The sequence below is a fragment of the Salvelinus sp. IW2-2015 genome, linkage group LG17 (assembly GCF_002910315.2).
Source record: "Salvelinus sp. IW2-2015 linkage group LG17, ASM291031v2, whole genome shotgun sequence".
Taxonomy (NCBI): domain Eukaryota; kingdom Metazoa; phylum Chordata; class Actinopteri; order Salmoniformes; family Salmonidae; genus Salvelinus; species Salvelinus sp. IW2-2015.
This window is the reverse complement of record NC_036857.1, coordinates 2,188,344-2,207,325: the sequence shown is the minus strand read 5'-3', so window position 1 is coordinate 2,207,325 and position 18,982 is coordinate 2,188,344. Positions and strand designations below refer to the sequence as shown.

Here is an 18,982-nt window from a genome sequence, read left to right as displayed (position 1 = left end):
GCACACCCGATTAAACGTAGCAACTAATCATCAACATCTTAATTAGATGAATGAGGTGAGCAAGTTCAGTGCTACAGCAAAATAGTGAAGCATCTAGAGGTACCCGGGGATAGGTTTGACAAAACCTTGCATGAGTAAACCAGCTGCTCATTGAAGTTGTAGATGTCCATACTATTGAATTATACATTTCTATGATCCATACTCTGGAGAAGACCATCAGTCCTCCTCACACCATACTGGTTGAAGGTAAGATGTGCATGGCGGAGGTGATGACAGAGAGAGCAATTAGCAGGAGAGGCTGAACCGGAGCTTGAAGTTGCCCTGACGATTTAGTCTTCAGCTCCACCTCAATAGGGAAGTGGTCACTCACTTCCAGAACCTGAAATTTGGAGATCAGTTTATTCTGTGTCATGACATCTACGACACAGGAAACAAACATAAAACAGGTGACTTTTGCATGTRTGGGATGTTAAATCTTCTCCTGGAGGTTTGTTGAAGATGGATAGSAGTTTGAAAGGCTAAATGAAAACGTTGTTTGTAAATAGGAAAAGGAAGTATTACCCTTTCCTTTGAGAGTTTATACTCATTGGCAATGTTGAAGACCTGAGCTGAATAAGGTTTGATGGCCTTCAGGAAGCGCTCTCCGTGTATCACAATCCTAAGAAAAACAAAGTGTCAAATAGAGCTGAAGAGTAATATGTTATTGGATCCATCAATACAGATTGCTTATAAATCAAAATGCCTTCATTTCAAAGAATATAATTTCAGTGTAGCTCATTTTCAAATTTCCACCCACCTGTCATAGGCACAGCTGGCAGTATCCCCAACAGTGGTGTCCACCTGGTCCCTGATCAACCAGAAAAATCCAGGTATTGAGAAAAGTCGGATGTTCGCCTTGTCCTGCCGGGTCATGTGCCCACAACCAGCATTGAAGGCTCCAAGYAACATCACGTTCTATGGTACAGAGTGGCATTACATTGGTGAGAGGAGTATGTTCCAAAAGTTAGATATTCAGAATCATGTAGCATGASAGATAACTAACTGCATTCAGCTTACCGACACAAAAATAAGAACCAAACAGAAACACCAGCAGGTAGTCGTCATGCCTCACCTCAGTATTCCACTTCTTTTTGATTTCCTCAAAAACATCGTAGAGCTTGTCAATCTCCTTGATTGCATCAGAGGCCATAGTGTGCAGCGGGATCAGAGCAAAGTCTCCAATCACTGTTCAGAGGAAGATCATTGMAAGTTATCCAAACAGTACACAATGAATTTCAAATTCTCATGAACTTAACTAACCTGTTTCCTTGGCTTGAAATCTAACAACAAAGGGGTCTCTGGAGAATGTAGCTGCATTCCCCCCCTTTCTGTCAACGTACTGGTACTGATCTGTCAACTCTACGGTTTCATCCCTGTGGAGAGGCAGTTAGTTATAGAGTTAGTTATAGCACCATTCGTTTAGGCTTAAAGTCAAGCAGGGTGACAAAGTTTAACTAGCATGTAGGGCCGAGAGTCAGAAGGTTAGGACAGGGGAGGCGGCATATTTAGGATCTCAAATGAATGCAAGTTTACGTCACGAGAGTAGCATTTATAAATGAAGAGCTGTAAAAGATGTAAAAGAACGCTTCCCTTACCTGTACAGATAGACATATTGCTCCTGGTCCTGAGGTGTTCGCCCCAGAACTCCACTGGAAACATATTTATAGTGATAGGCATCATATCTAAGAAGAAATTAACAAAAAAAAAGGGTTGGTCCATAAATTAAGTGAAAAGACTTAAATTATTTTCTTTATAATCAAAATCACAATTTATTTAAAGTGCATTTAACAAAAGCCGCAATACAATTTTATAGGAAACAATCAAGGAATACAAAACAATGTATATATGCGTCACTGAACGGTGCATGAGGAAAATCCCTCAAATTGAAATCTGGACCTCTAAGCCAGTTCCACTGCTTTCCCCCCTCCCCCCATCAGGGACTGTTTTAGACCTGGGACACCAGGTGGGTGCCACTAGTCATCAGGAAGAACAGAAAACCCATCAGACACCAGACCTCGTAGGGTAAGATTGGAATACGCCTAAGGTAGAGTACTTGTTACAGTCATAAATAGAATTCAATGGATTCTCTTTCTATGGTAACAGTATCTAGATGCAACTGTACCTGTTGAGTGCTTCCACCAAAGCTTTAGTGGCATTGCCCTGTGCGTCTTTAACCTCCTGAAGGAGACAGATGTCACAGCGAGACACAATCTGTGGACAATCAACCAACCGGATTAGAACAAGAATGTCTAACAAACCACAGAAAGATACCTGGATGATTATAATAAAGTAATTGAGACTGATTTACTCAACAGTATGGAACTATAGTTAAAATGTTTGAGTTTAGTTCCTTCCTGGTCCAGTCGTCGTGAATAGCAACTGTATGATTGTGAAAAGACGAGGCAGAGTCTCACCCTGGTCAGAGTGTGCATCACCCTGAAGTTGGCTGATTTGACATCGTCAAAGTTCTGGACATTGAAGGCACAGATCTTGAAGCTTGAACATGGCCCAAAAATACCAACGAGAAGGAGGAGGAGAGGAGAGTGGCAAGTCATGACTGAGCGGCTTGCTGTGAATGGGAAAAGACATGTGAGATTACTGGTCATACATTGTTACTTTTGTTTTTACTACACTGAACATTACATATACACAGTGCAGTCGGAAAGTATTCAGACCCCTTCCCTTTTTCCACATGTTACAGCCTTATTCTAAAATTGATTTCATTTATTTTCTTCAATCTACACAAAATATCCCATAATGACAAAGCAAAAACTGGTTAGACATTTTTGCAAATGTATTAAAAAAWWTWTWTTTTTAAATACCTTACATAAGTATTCAGACCCTTTGCTATGAGACTCAATTGAGCTCCGGTGCATCCTGTTTCCATTGATCACCCTTGAGATGTTTCTACAACTTGATTGGATTCCAACCTGTGGTAAATTCAATTGATTGGACATGATTTGGAAAGGCACACACCTGTCTATATAAGAGGTCCCACAGTTGACAGTGCATGTCAGAGCAAAAAAACAAGCCATGGAGGTCGAAGGAATTGTCCACAGAGGTCCGAGACAGGATTGTGTCGAGGCACAGATCTGGGAAAGGGTACCAAAACATTTCTGCAGCATTGAAGATCCAAGAACAGTGGCCTCCATCATTCTTAAATGGAAGAAGTTTGGAACCACCAAGACTCTTCCTAGAGCTGGACGCCCGGTCAAACTGAGCAATCTGGGGAGAAGGGCCTTGGTCAGGGAGGTGACCAAGAACCCTATGGTCACTGACAGAGCTTCTCTGTGGAGATGGGAGAACCTTCCAGAATGACAACCATCTCTGCAGCACTCCAATCAAGCCTATTTAGTAGAGTGGCCAGACAGAAGCCCCTCAGTYAAAGGCACATGACAGCCTGCTTGGAGTTTTCCAAAAGGCACCTAAAGACTCTCAGACCATAAGAAACAAGATTCTCGGTGCCACGTCTGGAGGAAACCTGGCACCATCCCTACTGTGAAGCATGGTGATGGCAGCATCGTGCTGTGGATAWGTTTTTCAGCGGCAGGGACTGGGAGACTAGTCAGGATCGAGGGAAAGATGAAGTACAGAGAGATCCTTGATGAAAACCTGCTCCAGAATGCTCAGGACCTCTGGGGCCAAGGTTCACTTTCCAACAGGTCAACGACCCTAAGCACACASCCAAGACAACACAGGAATGGCTTCGGGACAAGTCTCTGAAAGTCCTTGAGTGGCCCAGCCAGAGCCCGGACTTGAGCCCGATCGAACATCTCGAGACCTGAAAATAGCTGTGTAGCGACACCCCACATCCAAACTGACAAAGCATGAGAGGATCTGGAGAAAAGAATGAGAGAAACTCCCCAAATACAGGTGTGCCAAGCTTGTAGCGTCACACCCAAGAAGACTCGAGGCTGTAATTGCATCCAAAGGTGTTTCAACAAAGTACTGAGTAAAAGGGCCTGAATACTTTTGCATCAGTTTATTTTTGTTAAATTTGATATCTTTCCTAACCTGTTTTTGCTTAGTCATTATGGGGTAGTGWGTGTAGATTGATGGGGGGAAACAATTTAATCAATTTTAGCACAAGGCTGTAACGTAACAAAATGTGGAAAACATCAAGGGGTKTGAATACTTTTTCCGAATGCACTGTATATGCGCACACACGCGTATGTGGACACCCCTTCAAATTAGTGGATTCAGCCATACCCGTTGCTGACCGTTGTATAACATTTAGCACACAGCCATGCAAACTCCATAGACAAACATTGGCAGTAGAATGGCCTTCCTGAAAAGCTCAGTGACCTCCAACGTGGCATTTCTGCCCTGCTAGAGCTGCCCCGGTCAACTGTAAGTGATATTGTGAAGTGGAAAAGTCTAGGGGAAACAGCTCAGCCGCGAAGTGATAGGCCACACAAGCGCACAGAACGAGACCGCCAAGTGCTGAAGCGTGTAGCTCGGGAAAATCTGGCCTCTTTTGCAACACTCACTACGTAGTTCCAAACTGCCTCTGGAAGCAACGTCAGCACAATAACTGTTCGTCGGGAGATTCATGAAATAGGTTTCCATCACCATGCCAAGCGTCAGCTGGGAAGTGGTGTAAAGCTCGCCAACATGGACTCATTCTCTGAAGTGATGAATCACTAGTCACCATCTGGAATCTGGGTTTGGCAGATGCAGGAGAACACTACCTGCCCGAATGCATAATGCCAACTACAGTGGGCAAAAAAGTATTTAGTCAGCCACCAATTGTGCAAGTTCTCCACTTAAAAGATGAGGCCTGTAATTTTCATCATAGGTACACTTCAACTATGACAGACAAAATGAGAAGAAAAAAATCCAGAAAATCACATTGTAGGATTTTTAATGAATTGATTTGCATTATGGTGGAAAATAAGTATTTGGTCTAACAAAAGTTTCTCAATACTTTGTTATATACCTTTGTTGGCAATGACAGAGCCCAACGTTTTCTGTAAGGTCTTCACAAGGTTCACACACTGTTGTGTGGTATTTTGGCCCATTCCTCCATGCAGATCTCCTCTAGAGGCAGTGATGTTTTGGGCTGTTGCTGGGCAACACGGACTTTCAACTCCCTCCAAAGATTTTCTATGGGTTGAGATCTGGGACTGGCTAGGCCACTCCAGGACCTTGAAAGCTTCTTACGAAGCCACTCCGTTGCCGCGGCGGTGTGTTTGGGATCTTGTCATGCTGAAGACCCAGCCACGTTTAATCTTCAATGCCCTTGCTGATGGAAGGAGGTTTTCACTCAAAATCTCATGATACATGGCCCCATTCTTCTTTCCTTTACACGGATCAGTCGTCCTGGTGCCCTTTGCAGAAAAACAGCCCCAAAGCATGATGTTTCCACCCCCATGCTTCACAGTAGGTATGGTGTTCTTTGATGCAACTCAGCATTCTTTGTCCTCCAAACACGACGAGTTGAGTTTTTACCAAAAAGTTATATTTTGGTTTCATCTGACCATATGACATTCTCCCAACTTCTGGATCATCCAAATGCTCTCTAGCAAACTTCAGACGGCCTGGACATGTACTGCTTAAGCAGGGGGAACGTCTGGCACTGCAGGATTTTGAGTCCCTGGCGGCGTAGTGGTTTACTGATGGTAGGCTTTGTTACTTTGGTCCCAGCTCTCTGCAGGTCATTCACTAGGTCGCCCGTGTGGTTCTGGGATTTTTGCTCACCGTTCTTGGTGATCATTTTGACCCCACGGGGGAGATCTTGCGTGGAGCCCCAATCGAGGGAGATTATCAGTGGTCTTGTATGTTCTTCCAATTTCCTATAATTGCTCCCCACAGTTGATTTCTTCAAACCAAGCTGCTTACCTATTGCAGATTCACTTCCAGCCTGGTGCAGGTTCACAATTTTGTTTCTGGTGTCCTTTGACAGCTCTTTGGTCTTGGCCATAGGGGAGTTGGAGTGTGACTGTTTGAGGTTTGTGTCTTTTATACTGATAACAAGTTACAAACAGGTGCCATTAATACAGGTAATGAGTGGAGGACAGAGGAGTTTTACAGGTCTGTGAGAGCCAGAAATCTTGCTTGTTTGTAGGTGACCAAATACTTATTTTCCACCAGAATTTGCAAATAAATTCATAAAAACCTACAAATGTGTCCCTGAACAAAGGGGGGGGGAAATAAAACGTCAGTATCTGGTGTGGCCACCAGCTGCATTAAGTACGCAGTGCATTTCCTCCTCATGGACTGCACCAGATTTGCCAATTCTTGCTGTGAGATGTTCACCACTCTTCCACCAAGGCACCAGCAAGTTCCCAGACATTTCTGGGGGGGGGACCCTAGCCTCACCCTCCGATCCAACACGTCACAGACATGCTCAATGGATTGAGATCCGGGCTCTTCACTGGCCATGGCAGAACACTGACATTCCGTCTTGCAGGAAATCACGCACAGAACGAGCAGGATGGCTGGTGGCATTGTCATGCTGGAGGGTCATGTCAGAATGAGCCTGCAGGAAGGGTACCACATTAGGGGGATAATGTTTTCCCTGTAACGCATAGCGTTGAGATCGCCTGCAATGACAACAAGCTCAGTCCGATGATGCTGTGACACACCGCCCCAGACCATGACGGACCCTCCACCTCCAAATCGATCCAGAGTACAGGCCTCAGTGTAACACTCAGTCCTTCAACAATAAAGGCAAATCTGACTCACCCCTGGTGAGACAAAAACCGCAACTTGTCAGTTAGGGCCTTCACAGTACGGACATTGCAATTTATTGCCCTGGGCACATCTGCAGTCCTCATGCCTCCTTGCAGCATGCCTTAAAGCACGTTCACGCGATGGGCGGGACCCTGGCAGTCTTTCTTTGGTGTTTTTCAGAGTCAGTAGAAAGGCCTCTTTAGTGTCCTAGATTTTCATAACTGATCTTAATTGCCTACCATCTGAAGCTGTTAGGTTCTTAATGACCGTTCCACAGGGGCATGTTCATTAATTGTTTTTGATGCTTCATTTAAACAAGCATGGGAAGTTTTTAACGCTTTACAATGAAGACTGTGAAGTTATTTGGATTTTTACGAATTATTCTTGGGCAGGTCCTGAAAAAGGGACGTTTCTTTTTTTGCTGAGTTTAGTTGTGGAAGTGTGGTTTCGGATGGAGGCACCCATAGCTATACGGATCTGTGCAAAACTGCTATAGTAAGTCTACCTTTTATTTGAAGGATTTTTTTCCACTCGCTTATGAAAAGGTAAGGGCCATATGTTTCAAAAATCCATATTGAAAGCGATGATAACGTTTCTAAACTTTAAAACACAGCGTAGGACTAGTTCACATGGAGCAAGTCATGGGCTAATCGCTGACAACTGTACTAAGAAAGCCCCAGCCAGACAAAATTGGTTTTATATTGATATTTCAGTTGTCATAGTATTGAACAAAGTATGCCATAACTATGAAAAGTGTATATATTCTGAATCAGGGTGGATGGAGAAAATACACGTGTTTAAACATAAGATTTCAGATTTCAATAGCTCTTACACAAAACGTTCCATGACTATGAAAATGTGTACACTGCTTCAAAAAAATAAAGTAACACTTAAACAAACACAATGTAACTCCAAGTAAAATCACACTTCTGTAAATCAAACTGTCCACTTAGAAAAGCAACACTGATTGACAATAAATTCCACATGCTGTTTGTGCAAATGGAATAGACAAAAGGTGGAAATTATAGGCAATTAGCAAGACACCCCCAATAAAGGAGTGATTCTGCAGGGGTGACCACAGACCACTTCTCAGTTCCTATGTTTCCTGGCTTGATGTTTTTGGTCACTTTTGAATGCTGGCGGTGCTCTCATCTAGTGGTAGCATGAGACGGAGTCTACAACCCACACAGGGCTCAGGTAGTGCAGCTCATCCAGGATGGCACATTCAATGCGAGCTGTGGCAAGAAGGTTTGCTGTGTCTGTCAGCGTAGTGTCCAGAGCATGGAGGCGCTACAGAGGACAGGCCAGTACATCAGGAGATCGAGATGGGGGGAGGAGGCCAACAACCCAGCGCAGGACGCTACCTCCGCTTTGTGCAAGAGGAGCACTGCCAGAGCCCTGCAAAATGACCTCCAGGAACTGAGAAGTGGTCTGTGGTCACCACCTGCAGAATCACTCCTTTATTGGGGTGTCTGCTAATTGTCTTAATTTCCACCTTTTGTCTATTCCATTTGCCCCAACAGCATGTGAAATTTATTGTCAATCAGTGTTGCTTCCTAAGTGGACAGTTTGAATTCACAGAAGTGTGATTGACTTGGAGTTACATTGTGGTTGTTAGTTTCCTTTATTTTTTTGAGCAGTGTATTTTGAACCAGTCGAGGATGGACAAATCCACAGCTTCTTTTTATTATTTTTTGTATAAAATACAGTTCTATTTTCAAAAGCTCTAACACCAGGGTTTCCCCAAACTCGGTCCTTGGGACCCTAAGGGGTGCACATTTTAGTTTTTTGCCCTAGCACTACACAGCTAATTCAGAAACAATTAATAATCAAACTTTTACAATACAAATCACTTGTGTAATGTTAAGGCCAAAACATGCACCCTTTGGGGTCCTGMGGACAGAGTTTGGGAAATTATGCCTTACACAAAGCATGCCATGCCATGACTATGAAAATTATATATTCTGAATCAGGGGAGGGACAAAAATAAATGTTCATAGCAAGAGCTATTGAATATTGAAAGCCCTCCCCCAAAAAGAGGAGAATCTAAATCAGTCATGGAACGCTTTGTGTAAGAGCTATTGGCCAACAGTCATGTCATGATTGGTTCAATAGCTATTGACAAGAGAAACCCAAATATCCAATATAAAACTCATTTTACCTTGGTACCTCTCCAAGGCCTAGTTTCCCATAGCAATGGCATTTAGGCTTACCAATGCTCWGCCATTTCCTGGTTGCTAAAATTCTAACTTCGCCCAATTTCAGTTTTTACAAAACAAACAATGTAGAGTGTAGAGAATCATTGGACCAACTAAACCYAAGAAAAATATTGTATTTCCAACTGGTGTACAAAACTGAAAGTTAAAGACGCAAACAAAACTTAAGCATAGAAGCACAATACTGATGACGGAGCAGCTCCTAGACCTAGACAGTAGCGGTGCGTGGGTAAAATCAATGGGGGAGCTCCCCCCCAAAAAAGCCATATTACACCCTGTGTGTTGTGATAATTGCATTATTTGCGCTATAACCTGTTCATTCATATGCCTTTCGACCGTGATATATAGGCCAAGACAATAAGAAGACACAGTGGCAGAATAAATTCAACCACACCTTTGTTTCATCACAAAACCAGATAGTAACCTCTGTCCGGTGAAGTCCACAAAGCATATTGCATGTAACAGACAGTTACATGACCTACAGCATGGTCAAGCATGTTAATGTTTTCAACATTTTCGGACCACTAAACTATTGATTTAGAACCACAGAGTTAACGCAAGTCGTAAAGAAAACAGGAGCTGCCTCCACTATTCCAGCACACTTTCGTCATCAAATCACCTKTGCTTAGTCTAATAATGACAACTAAAAGAAACCAAAAACAATTTAGTCCAATCAAAGTAAGCTAAATATGATGTGCCTGTCCATGGTTATGGTGTGTGTGTGTGTGTGTGTAGTGGTGGATAAAGTACCCAAATGTCATACTTGAGTAATTTAAGTAAAGTTGTCTTAATAGAAAATMACTCAAGTCAATATACCTAAGTATCAAAAGTAACTTAATTGCTCAAATATAATTAAGTATCAATCACTTCAAATTCCTTATATAGAGCAAACCAGACAGATAGCCAGGGGCAAGCTCCAACCCTCAGACATKATTTAGAAATGCAGCATGTGTTTAGTGAGTCCACCAGATAAGAMGCYGTAGGGATGACCAGGGATGTTCTCTTGATAAGTCTGAATTAGACCATTTCCCTGTCCTGCTAAGCATTCAAAATGTAAAAAGTACTTTTAGGTGTTAGGGAAAATGTACATACTTTTCTTCAGGAATGTTGTAAGTACACAGCTGCTATAAATCTGTCAATTCAGCACTCTTACTCAAGTAGCAAATACAATACCCCAAAAACTAGTACCTTTCAAATTTTTCACTGAAGCCGTACTTCTCATACTGTGTTTGTTTGTGCAAGTTAAAAAAAGCATGTTGACTTCAATCCTTAGCGTGTAAGAGAGAACAGGCCAAATGTCTCCTCTTTCAAGTTGTGAAACAGACTCCTTATCAACTGTCCCAACAAGAGCATCAAAAATAATCCAAATTTGTTTTTTTTTTTAAGTCCTAAGGTCATAAACCTGGCTAAAAAAATGCCTGCTTCAGCTAGCTCTAACTTCTGCATCCATGGGCAAGTTCAGCTGTTAAACATATAGCCTTCCTTACATCTTTAGCTATCGTAGTTGAACTTACACAATCCAATCTCAGGCAGGGACAACAAAATCGGAAGTCACCAAATGTTGGAATAATGAATAATGTTGGATATCCCGAATAGCCGATTTAATAATCATTGACGCCAAGTAATGCAAGAGTAATTATAGAGTAAATACCACATAGAGTTTTCTTGGCTTAATTCTAGCTAGATATGCGAGCTAGCCCCGGAGGAACAACAACTAGATGGCAACAAATTTAGTTGGTTTGCTCGTCAATGACGAACTATGCTACAATGCGGAAATTGATAGGTAGAATGCCAAATCCCAAGCCGTCTTCCTTACTTTTTTTGGGGGGGGGGGGGTGTCAGGACAATGGCACACTTGAGTGCTCATTACCTCAATATAAGCTGCAAGAATAGCTAACTTTTATACTTTTGTCAAGCGAAAGCAAAAAATAGTGCTCGCTGCGTTTCCTGCATTCAATGCTAGTGGGGCACCCACGTCATACTCTTTTGGACCACAGAGAAGAAAGTGGTGACGGGTTCTCGCACTGGATGTTTTCTCTGTGAGATGGCAGTCAGCATATTGCGAATTGAAGGAAAATTATGAAACGGACGAAATAACATAAATATTGGGAGGGGGTCTAGCTTTCCCTTGGCCTCCATGAATATCCCCACTGCTCCTATAAAGATATTGCCTATGGCTGCACATATTTGGCACATCATTGCGAAAGTTAGGCTACACATGTAACATTTAGAAATACAGACAGTAATATTGCGAATTGAAAAAGGAATAATTTATAAAAAGCAGGAATTCAAAAGCTATACCAAATATAAAACAATTATGGGGAATGGGGGGGGATCTCTTAGCACTTTCCCTGGCCATTCTGCATAATAAGTATCTCCCCTACTGCTCCCCTATTAAATAAAGATATGCCTTAGTGGCTGCACTGAAATATTTGCACATCATTGGCACACAAGTATAGGCTACACATGTAATTATTTTGAGCAAGATTACAGACCAGTACAATGTACAAGGTATCAAAATATCAAAACTCAATTGATTTAACATTAAATGTATTCAATTAATATTATGATACTTAGGCCTTAGACTACTTTAGTTAGGAGCTCTTAATCCCCTGTTTGTGTTGGTTCATGTTAACTCATTCTGTGTTCCCGGTCCAAAATGACCACCCCATTATAGCTGATTATAAATCCATAATAATACATATAAATCCATAATACATATACATGTTGTGTTAGATCGTTTTAATCAACTTAAGTTCTTGTGAACATTACAAGTTTTAAACAACTATTTGCTATTTATGGTCTGTAGGCCTCACTGACCTGAGCTCATACAACTCATTTGAGTTTAAAAAAAAGCATAATTTATTATTTTGACAATAAACAAATACTCAGATGACAGTGCTAATTATCACAGACTACTTTGTGTCAAAGTTTAACAAGGACTCTCCTCCTCACCAGTGTCATGATCAAAGATATGATGAAGAGCCTCGCATACAGTTTATCGTTTGGTCATTGTGGTGCCACAGAATGAATTGTGAACAAGGCCTCAAAAAAACTTTATATACCAGAGCTGCGAGAAAAGTTCTATGTAATATTGTTTCAATAATATGATTATTTGTGAGAATGCCAACAGGTGTGGTTTCCGTGGGGTTTTCCATGGAAGCCAAGAAGGGGAGTAAGGTGTGTGTGCTCAAACACACATGCCTCTGGGAGAGGAAGTGTGTCCATCTGATGAATGGGCATGTGCCTGAACTCAATTTTATACACTAATTGTAGTCTTCCCCATTAATTTCTAATGACCGGTCAAGGGAACACCAAGGGTGTACAAAAGTTAAATAAAACACCCAAAATGTAATGAAAATCATCTAAATGTATTTTGTATGTTCATATGCCCTGTGTGGACAAAGTCATGGAACCGTATGACAATAAGATTAAATGAACTACATTTTTCAGAGAGAACTTGTTAATCGGTCCAATTCGACCGGAAACAGAGCAGGAGGGTTAATGCAGTCATTTCGGTTTTAATTTTTAGCATATTCTGACGCYGGAGGGTAAAAATCAATCTGACGAACTTTACTGTTCTACGAGTCGTCTGAGACAGGCGTTATGTGCGACGTTAATAGCGATTGTTTTTTTGAAACAGCTCTAAGATTTAAAGATGCTCCAACGAAGGATCTAACGTGTGTGTGGTTAAAGTTAGATATAAGTCTGAGAATTCAACATTTGTCTATAAAACATTCACGACAAAACTCGGCGGCAGGTAGAGCGTTGGGCCTGTAACCGAAAGGATGCTGGATCGAATCCCTGAGCTGACAAGGTAAAAATCTGTCGTTCTGCCCCTGAACGATGCAGTTAACCCACTGTTCCCCGGTAGGCCGTCATTGTAAGTAAGAKWTTTTTCTTATCTGACTTGTCTAGTTAATTATTATATATTTTTTTAAAGCAATTTCCTCCATAATAGTTTGTAGGCAACAACAAAAGCATTGAAGCAGAATTACATTTAGAAGCTTTTGGTGAGCAAGGTGAAGATACAATATTTGAACAGAAACAGTGAATATCATTAGTCTACCTTGTTTGAAGAGAATTTGATGAATTCCAGGTACACGGTGTTGAATTAGACTAATCTTTAAACACCTTGACAAAAGTCCCGTCTGGCTGCCGCTGGGTGTAGGGCAAGTATCCGTTTTCACCACACCTTTAACACATCTTCCTGTCAGGTGATGTCCCGATCCGCTTCCTTTTTTTGTTCTTGTAAACTGGAATCTACCAGTTACACGGTCTGACTAAATGCACTGCAAAAATATGGAAAGTTAACACTCAAACCAGAATGTTGAATACAATTATATTTGAACGTACTCTACCGGRTGTCTGTGCGGTTGGTCCTTATGTGCATCGAAATTATAGAAAATATATCTGAAGGAAAGTATTATTTAGCTGAATATTTTGAGCGCCGGTGGGTGTATGTTTTTGTGAATTTATATTTTCAATCTCCTGATGTATTCYCATGTGATGGACACTATGTAAACAATCGCCTAATGTAATAGGAGATTGCCGGCTAAAAAAAAATGCTCGCTTGCAATTTTACTGCACATCGCCGCTAATATATATAATAGCAGCTAATCTGGTGTCGAGTTGGCAATTTGTTTATATATTGTGCAAGGTTTACTTTGCATGCATCAGTAGATGAAAATAACAAAACCAGAAATACAATCCGACAGAACCATATACACACCAGAGTTCTAAAAGTCTGGTTAATAACACTTCCTGGGATATTGTGTCTCAAATTTCCACCCACATAAGGATGAAATCAGTGGACAACAGGTCAAATTCAAATTACGTTTATTCAACATGGTCGACTTGTTAAAAGACTGTTTGGAATTTGTGCCCTATATGTTAGAGAAGAGCGAGGAAGGAGACTTCCACAGGGGGGGGGGGGGGGGGCAACAGGCTAAACTACACAGATCTGAGTCATCATGGCCACTTCTCAATATCTTAAATAAAAAATATAAACATGTCATTCTTACGTGACAGCTTTACAAATTCTCAAAATATACTTCTTACAAAAACACATATTTCATGTGGGCGATCAAATTAATTTGGGACTTTTACCAATAAACTTACAAATAAACACCATAAAACATATTGAGACAGGGCTATGACACCAATCCACCAGGCTGTCTAGTAAATCTCCAAATATTAATGTTCTATTGAAGAAATTGTAATTTTTTCTCCTCAGTGGAAAGCAATCATGAAAATGTAATAGCTTATCAGTGCTTGTAGAAGGCACACATCTGATCGATTTAAACATATTTCAAACAGTTAATGAATCCAATATTGTATCAAGCATCTCACCCAAACATTCCTTGTCTGCAATGTTATGTTGCAAGTGTGATTATGGTACAGCTGAGCGTCTGTTCTCTGCACGTTCCTTCTGCTCCAGGCATGCTGACCCAGGAGAAAGCTTGGCTGGCCCTCAAATCCTGAAAAGGTTCTACAACTGACCATTGTAAGCATATTGACTGGCTGCATCACATGGCTTGGTTTTGGAAATAGCACCGCCCTCGGATCGCACAGAGGGTTGTACGGCCCCCCGCCAACCAGGACCTCTATATCAGCGGTGTAAAAAATTGTCAGACCCCAACCACCCAAGCCATAGCTATTTTCTCTGCTGCCGCACGCAAGAGTACCGGTGCATCAAGTCTGACAACAACAGGCTCCTGAACAGCATCATTCCCAAGCAATATAATAAATACGCTAACAAATAGTGTTACCTTGTATCTTTATTTACCTTTTATTTCAATATTTGTCTCTATGCACACTCACAGGGCCTTACACACTTACACTGTCACTCCAACACACACACAAACACCCACTCCATCATCTGCTCACTCACACATAATATGCACAAACATTTATAATGACTCTACACACCCACTCACATGCAAGCTGCTGCTACTCTGTTTATCTTATATGCTGTTGCCTAGTCCCTTTGCCCCTATACATATCTACCTCCATCACTTAACATGTAAATATGGTATTGGAAATTACTTTTTAAATATTTCCTGTATATAGTATGCTTACTTACTTGGTGTATTTCTTATTCCTCGTGTTTTTTTCCATTTTCCATTTTTCCATTATTGAATTGTTGCATTTTGAGTTTGCAAGAAAGGCATTTCACTGTACTTGTGCATGTGACATTAAATGAAACATTCCTGACCTTTTTTTATTTTATTTTTATTTCACCTTTATTTAACCAGGTAGGCTAGTTGAGAACAAGTTCTCATTTACAACTGCGACCTGGCCAAGATAAAGCATAGCAGTGTGAACAGACAACACAGAGTTACACATGGAGTAAACAATAAACAAGTCAATAACATGGTAGAGAAAAAAGAGAATCTATATACAATGTGTGCAAAAGGCATGAGGTTACAACTCCTGGAAAGTTATTTTATGTATCACCTAACCATGCATGTCATATGTTCTAGCAATCAGCTGATGATGCGGCACGCCACCATTGGTTGATGCATGTAACGTCTGAGGAGGGGATGCGACCTCTGATAGATCATCAAATAGAACATCTTTGGATCCACCCTGATTGATTGATTGGATTTATTTGACAATTTGTAAAATCCATACATAAGGACGCTCCAGCTGGTGATGCTTCCACATTCAATATTCAATTTAAGAAAATCATCAAGGATAACACAATAAAGCTTAACAGCTTATTTCAGCTTTTCTCTGTATGTATCATTGATGTCGTTCTTGCTGCTGGTGATTCTCTGATCCACCTCTTACGCAGACGACACCATTCTGTATACATCTGGCCCTTCTTTGGACAGTGTGCTGACAAACTTCCAAACGAGCTTCAACGCCATACAACACTCCTTCCGTGGCCTCCAACTGCTTTTAAATGCTAGTAAAACTAAGTGCATGCTCTTCAACCGATTGCTGCCAGCACCCTCCCGCCCAACTAGCATCACTACTCTGGACGGTTCTGACCTAGAATATGTGGACACCTACAAATACCTAGGTGTCTGATTAGACTGTAAACTCTCCTTCCAGACTCACATTAAGCATCTCCAATCCAAAATTAAATCTAGAATCGACTTCCTGTTTCGCAACAAAGCATCCTTCACTCATGCTGCCAAACGTACCCTCGTAAAACTGACTATCCTACTGATCCTTGACTTCGGCGATGTCATTTACAAAATAGCCCCCAACACAATACTCAGCAAATTGGATGCAGTCTATCACAGTGCCATCCGTTTCGTCACCAAAGCCCCATATACCACCCACCACTGCGACCTGTATGCTCTCGTTGGCTGGTCCTCGCTACATATTCGTCGCCAAACCCACTGGCTCCAGGTCATCTATAAGTCTCTGCTAGGTCAAGCTCCGCCTTATCTCAGCTCACTGGTCACAATAACAACACCCACCCGTAGCACGCGCTCCAGCAGGTATTTTCACGTGGTCATCCCCAAAGCCAACACTGTCCTTTGGCCGCTTTCCCTTCCACTTCTGCTGCCAATGACTGGATAACGAATTGAAAAAGTGACTGAAGCGGAGTCTTACTATCTCCCTCACTAACTATAAGCATCAGCTGTCTGAGCAGCTTACGATCACTGTAACTGTAAATAAATTAGCACACCGAGCTACTCATCGCCATAGTATTACTTACCTCTCTTGCTCCTTTTGCACCCCAGTTATTCGACTTGCACATCAATGCATCTGCACATCTATCACCACCGTATTGAATGCTAAATGTAATTTATTGTTCACCTCTACGGCATATTTATTGTCAACCTCCCTAACTGCTTCTACATTGCACAACTGTACATAGTTTTTCTATTTTTCTTTTCTTTTGTGTTATGAACTATACGTTTGTTAATGTGTAACTTTGGTGTTGTGTTTTTTGTCGCACTGCTTTGCTTTATCTTGGCCAGGTCGCAGTTTGTAAATGAGAACTTGTTCTCAACTGGCCTACCCTGGTTAAATGAAGGTGAAAATATATATTTATATTTTTAAATCCATTGTGGTCCTTTGAAGAGGGAAAGGGCATGATGAGGCCTTTGCTCCAGACCCAAAGTGCATTCGAGTCTTTTGCAGTTGAGCATTCTCATTTGGCTCCTTAGTTGAAAATGCTTAAAAATCAATCTAGAACCATGAAAAAAAATGATGCAGAATAACCAATGTTCAGCCCGAATGTTCGTGAAATGCGAGTTCAAACCATTTTTTTTCCTGGCAAATTATGAGATGGTCCTGCCCCAGCCAAAAATGTTTTATTATGGACTGAAATTTTCAACATGAACAGATTTGACGCTCTCTTCTGTCAACTCTTTATTCTTTCTGCAGTGAGGATTTCACCTCTCAGATAATTATTTTGTAACGTATCTGTTTTTAGCTCAAAGCAGTAGTGGCAGCAGAGTTACTTTTGAGGAAAGGAGAAACTCAATTACAATCGTATTAAAGCCCATTGCGTACAGTACGTTGCCCATACGTCGTCAATGGGCCACGCGGTGAGCTCTCCTTCAGAGAGAGAATTTTAGTCAATTGGGCGCAAGCTCAAAAACCCAACATTAGCATTKATTTCYTCAACATGAAGTACAACATTACATATTTTCCGAGGTGTTAGATAATTAACTTGTTCTCATTACTATCATATAGCTTTGGAATTGTTAGGGTTCGTTCCTTACGTCCTTCTTTGTCAATCATTGGTTCATTGGTGAAATTAGCATTATGACAATATCTTTAATTAAATCATTCAAAAACCTTTATTAATGCAATTGCAGACAGAAGTTGACAAACAGGAACATAGCWCGCATGTTTCTGAGTAAGTTCTGCCCCCACCAAAAGGTCTCCAGTGGTTTTATTAAACCCTAAGTCGCGACCTGGTGACGTCACTACCTATATCATCATCCTCTACTCCTGGGACCAAAACCATGCCTACAAAGCTGTATAAACAGGGCCTTTGTTGTTAGCTCAACACTTAGCAGTAAATGTCCCCTTCCCCCAAAGTTGACCCATTGTGGAATGTTTACCTAGTCTTATCTCCTTCACTCCCCTGCAGAGTTCTGTCTAAGGGCCTCTTTATAATGAGGCAGAGAGAGAGAGAGAACTAAAATACAAATGTAGAACAATACTAAACTTCTACAATGACTATATCTATTGTTAATCAGTAGTCTAAAACCCTATAAATGTAAGGAGGGAGGGGTCTTTTAACCCCTCCCCTTCTATTAATATAACATAAGCATAATCAATTATTCTACTACACCAAACATTTGTACAMCCCCAATCATGACCCCTAGGTAAATCCTAACAGAATCGCGACATTACATACTTTATAGGGAAATAATAAGGTTTCTCGATGTATACCCTGATTTAAAAAAAAAAAGGTATTGTGTGGTGATTAGCTTAGCAACTGCGTGACGCTGCATGACAAGCCCTTAACCAACAATGCAGTTAAGAAAAAGAGTTAAGAAAATATTTAACTAAATTAAATCTAAAGTAAAAATGGAGTAAACAATGAAATAGGCAAGAACAAGGCTATATACAGGAGGTACCAATTACAAGGAGTTAATGGTGCGGGGAACGGGTTAGTCAAGGTAATTTAGGTAATATGTACAGTTGAAGGTCGGATAGTTTACATACACACCTTAGGCAATTAACATTTAAAACCGAGTTACACATATTCCTGACATTTCAATCCTATAAAAAATTCCCTGCCTTTAGGTCAGTTAGGTCCCACTACTTTTAAGAATGTGAAAATTTCCAGAAATACTGGTGCAGGAAATGATTTATTTTCAGCTTTTATTCATCATTACATCCCAGGGGTCAGAATTTTACATACGTCATAGATTTGGAGCATTGCCTTTTAAATTGTTAACTTCTGTCAAATGTTTCGGGTAAGCTCAACAAGCTTCCCACAATAAGTGGGTGAATTTTGGCCCATTCCTCGACCAGACTTGGTGTAACTGATTCAGGTGTGTAGGCTTTCCTTGCTCGCACACACTTTTCAGTTCCTGCCCGGGAAGCTCCGATCCTGATCCTATCCA

General features: G+C 41.2%; 1 protein-coding gene across 1 annotated transcript in view; it reads right to left on the bottom strand.

Annotated features, from left to right (window-relative positions):
• Positions 1–14: 14 nt before the first annotated feature.
• LOC111977155 (deoxyribonuclease gamma) overlaps positions 15–18,982 on the bottom strand; it is a 21,201-nt gene continuing 2,233 nt past the window's right edge. The window contains exons 2-10 of the mRNA XM_070447804.1: positions 13,000–13,222; positions 2,454–2,608; positions 2,162–2,250; positions 1,635–1,721; positions 1,300–1,412; positions 1,112–1,224; positions 797–954; positions 562–658; positions 15–379 (exon numbers count right to left, since the gene is read on the bottom strand). Of these exons, the coding sequence (XP_070303905.1) occupies positions 227–379; positions 562–658; positions 797–954; positions 1,112–1,224; positions 1,300–1,412; positions 1,635–1,721; positions 2,162–2,250; positions 2,454–2,594 (951 nt within the window). The 5' untranslated portion in view covers positions 2,595–2,608; positions 13,000–13,222 and the 3' untranslated portion in view covers positions 15–226. The remainder of the gene's footprint in view (positions 380–561; positions 659–796; positions 955–1,111; positions 1,225–1,299; positions 1,413–1,634; positions 1,722–2,161; positions 2,251–2,453; positions 2,609–12,999; positions 13,223–18,982) is intronic.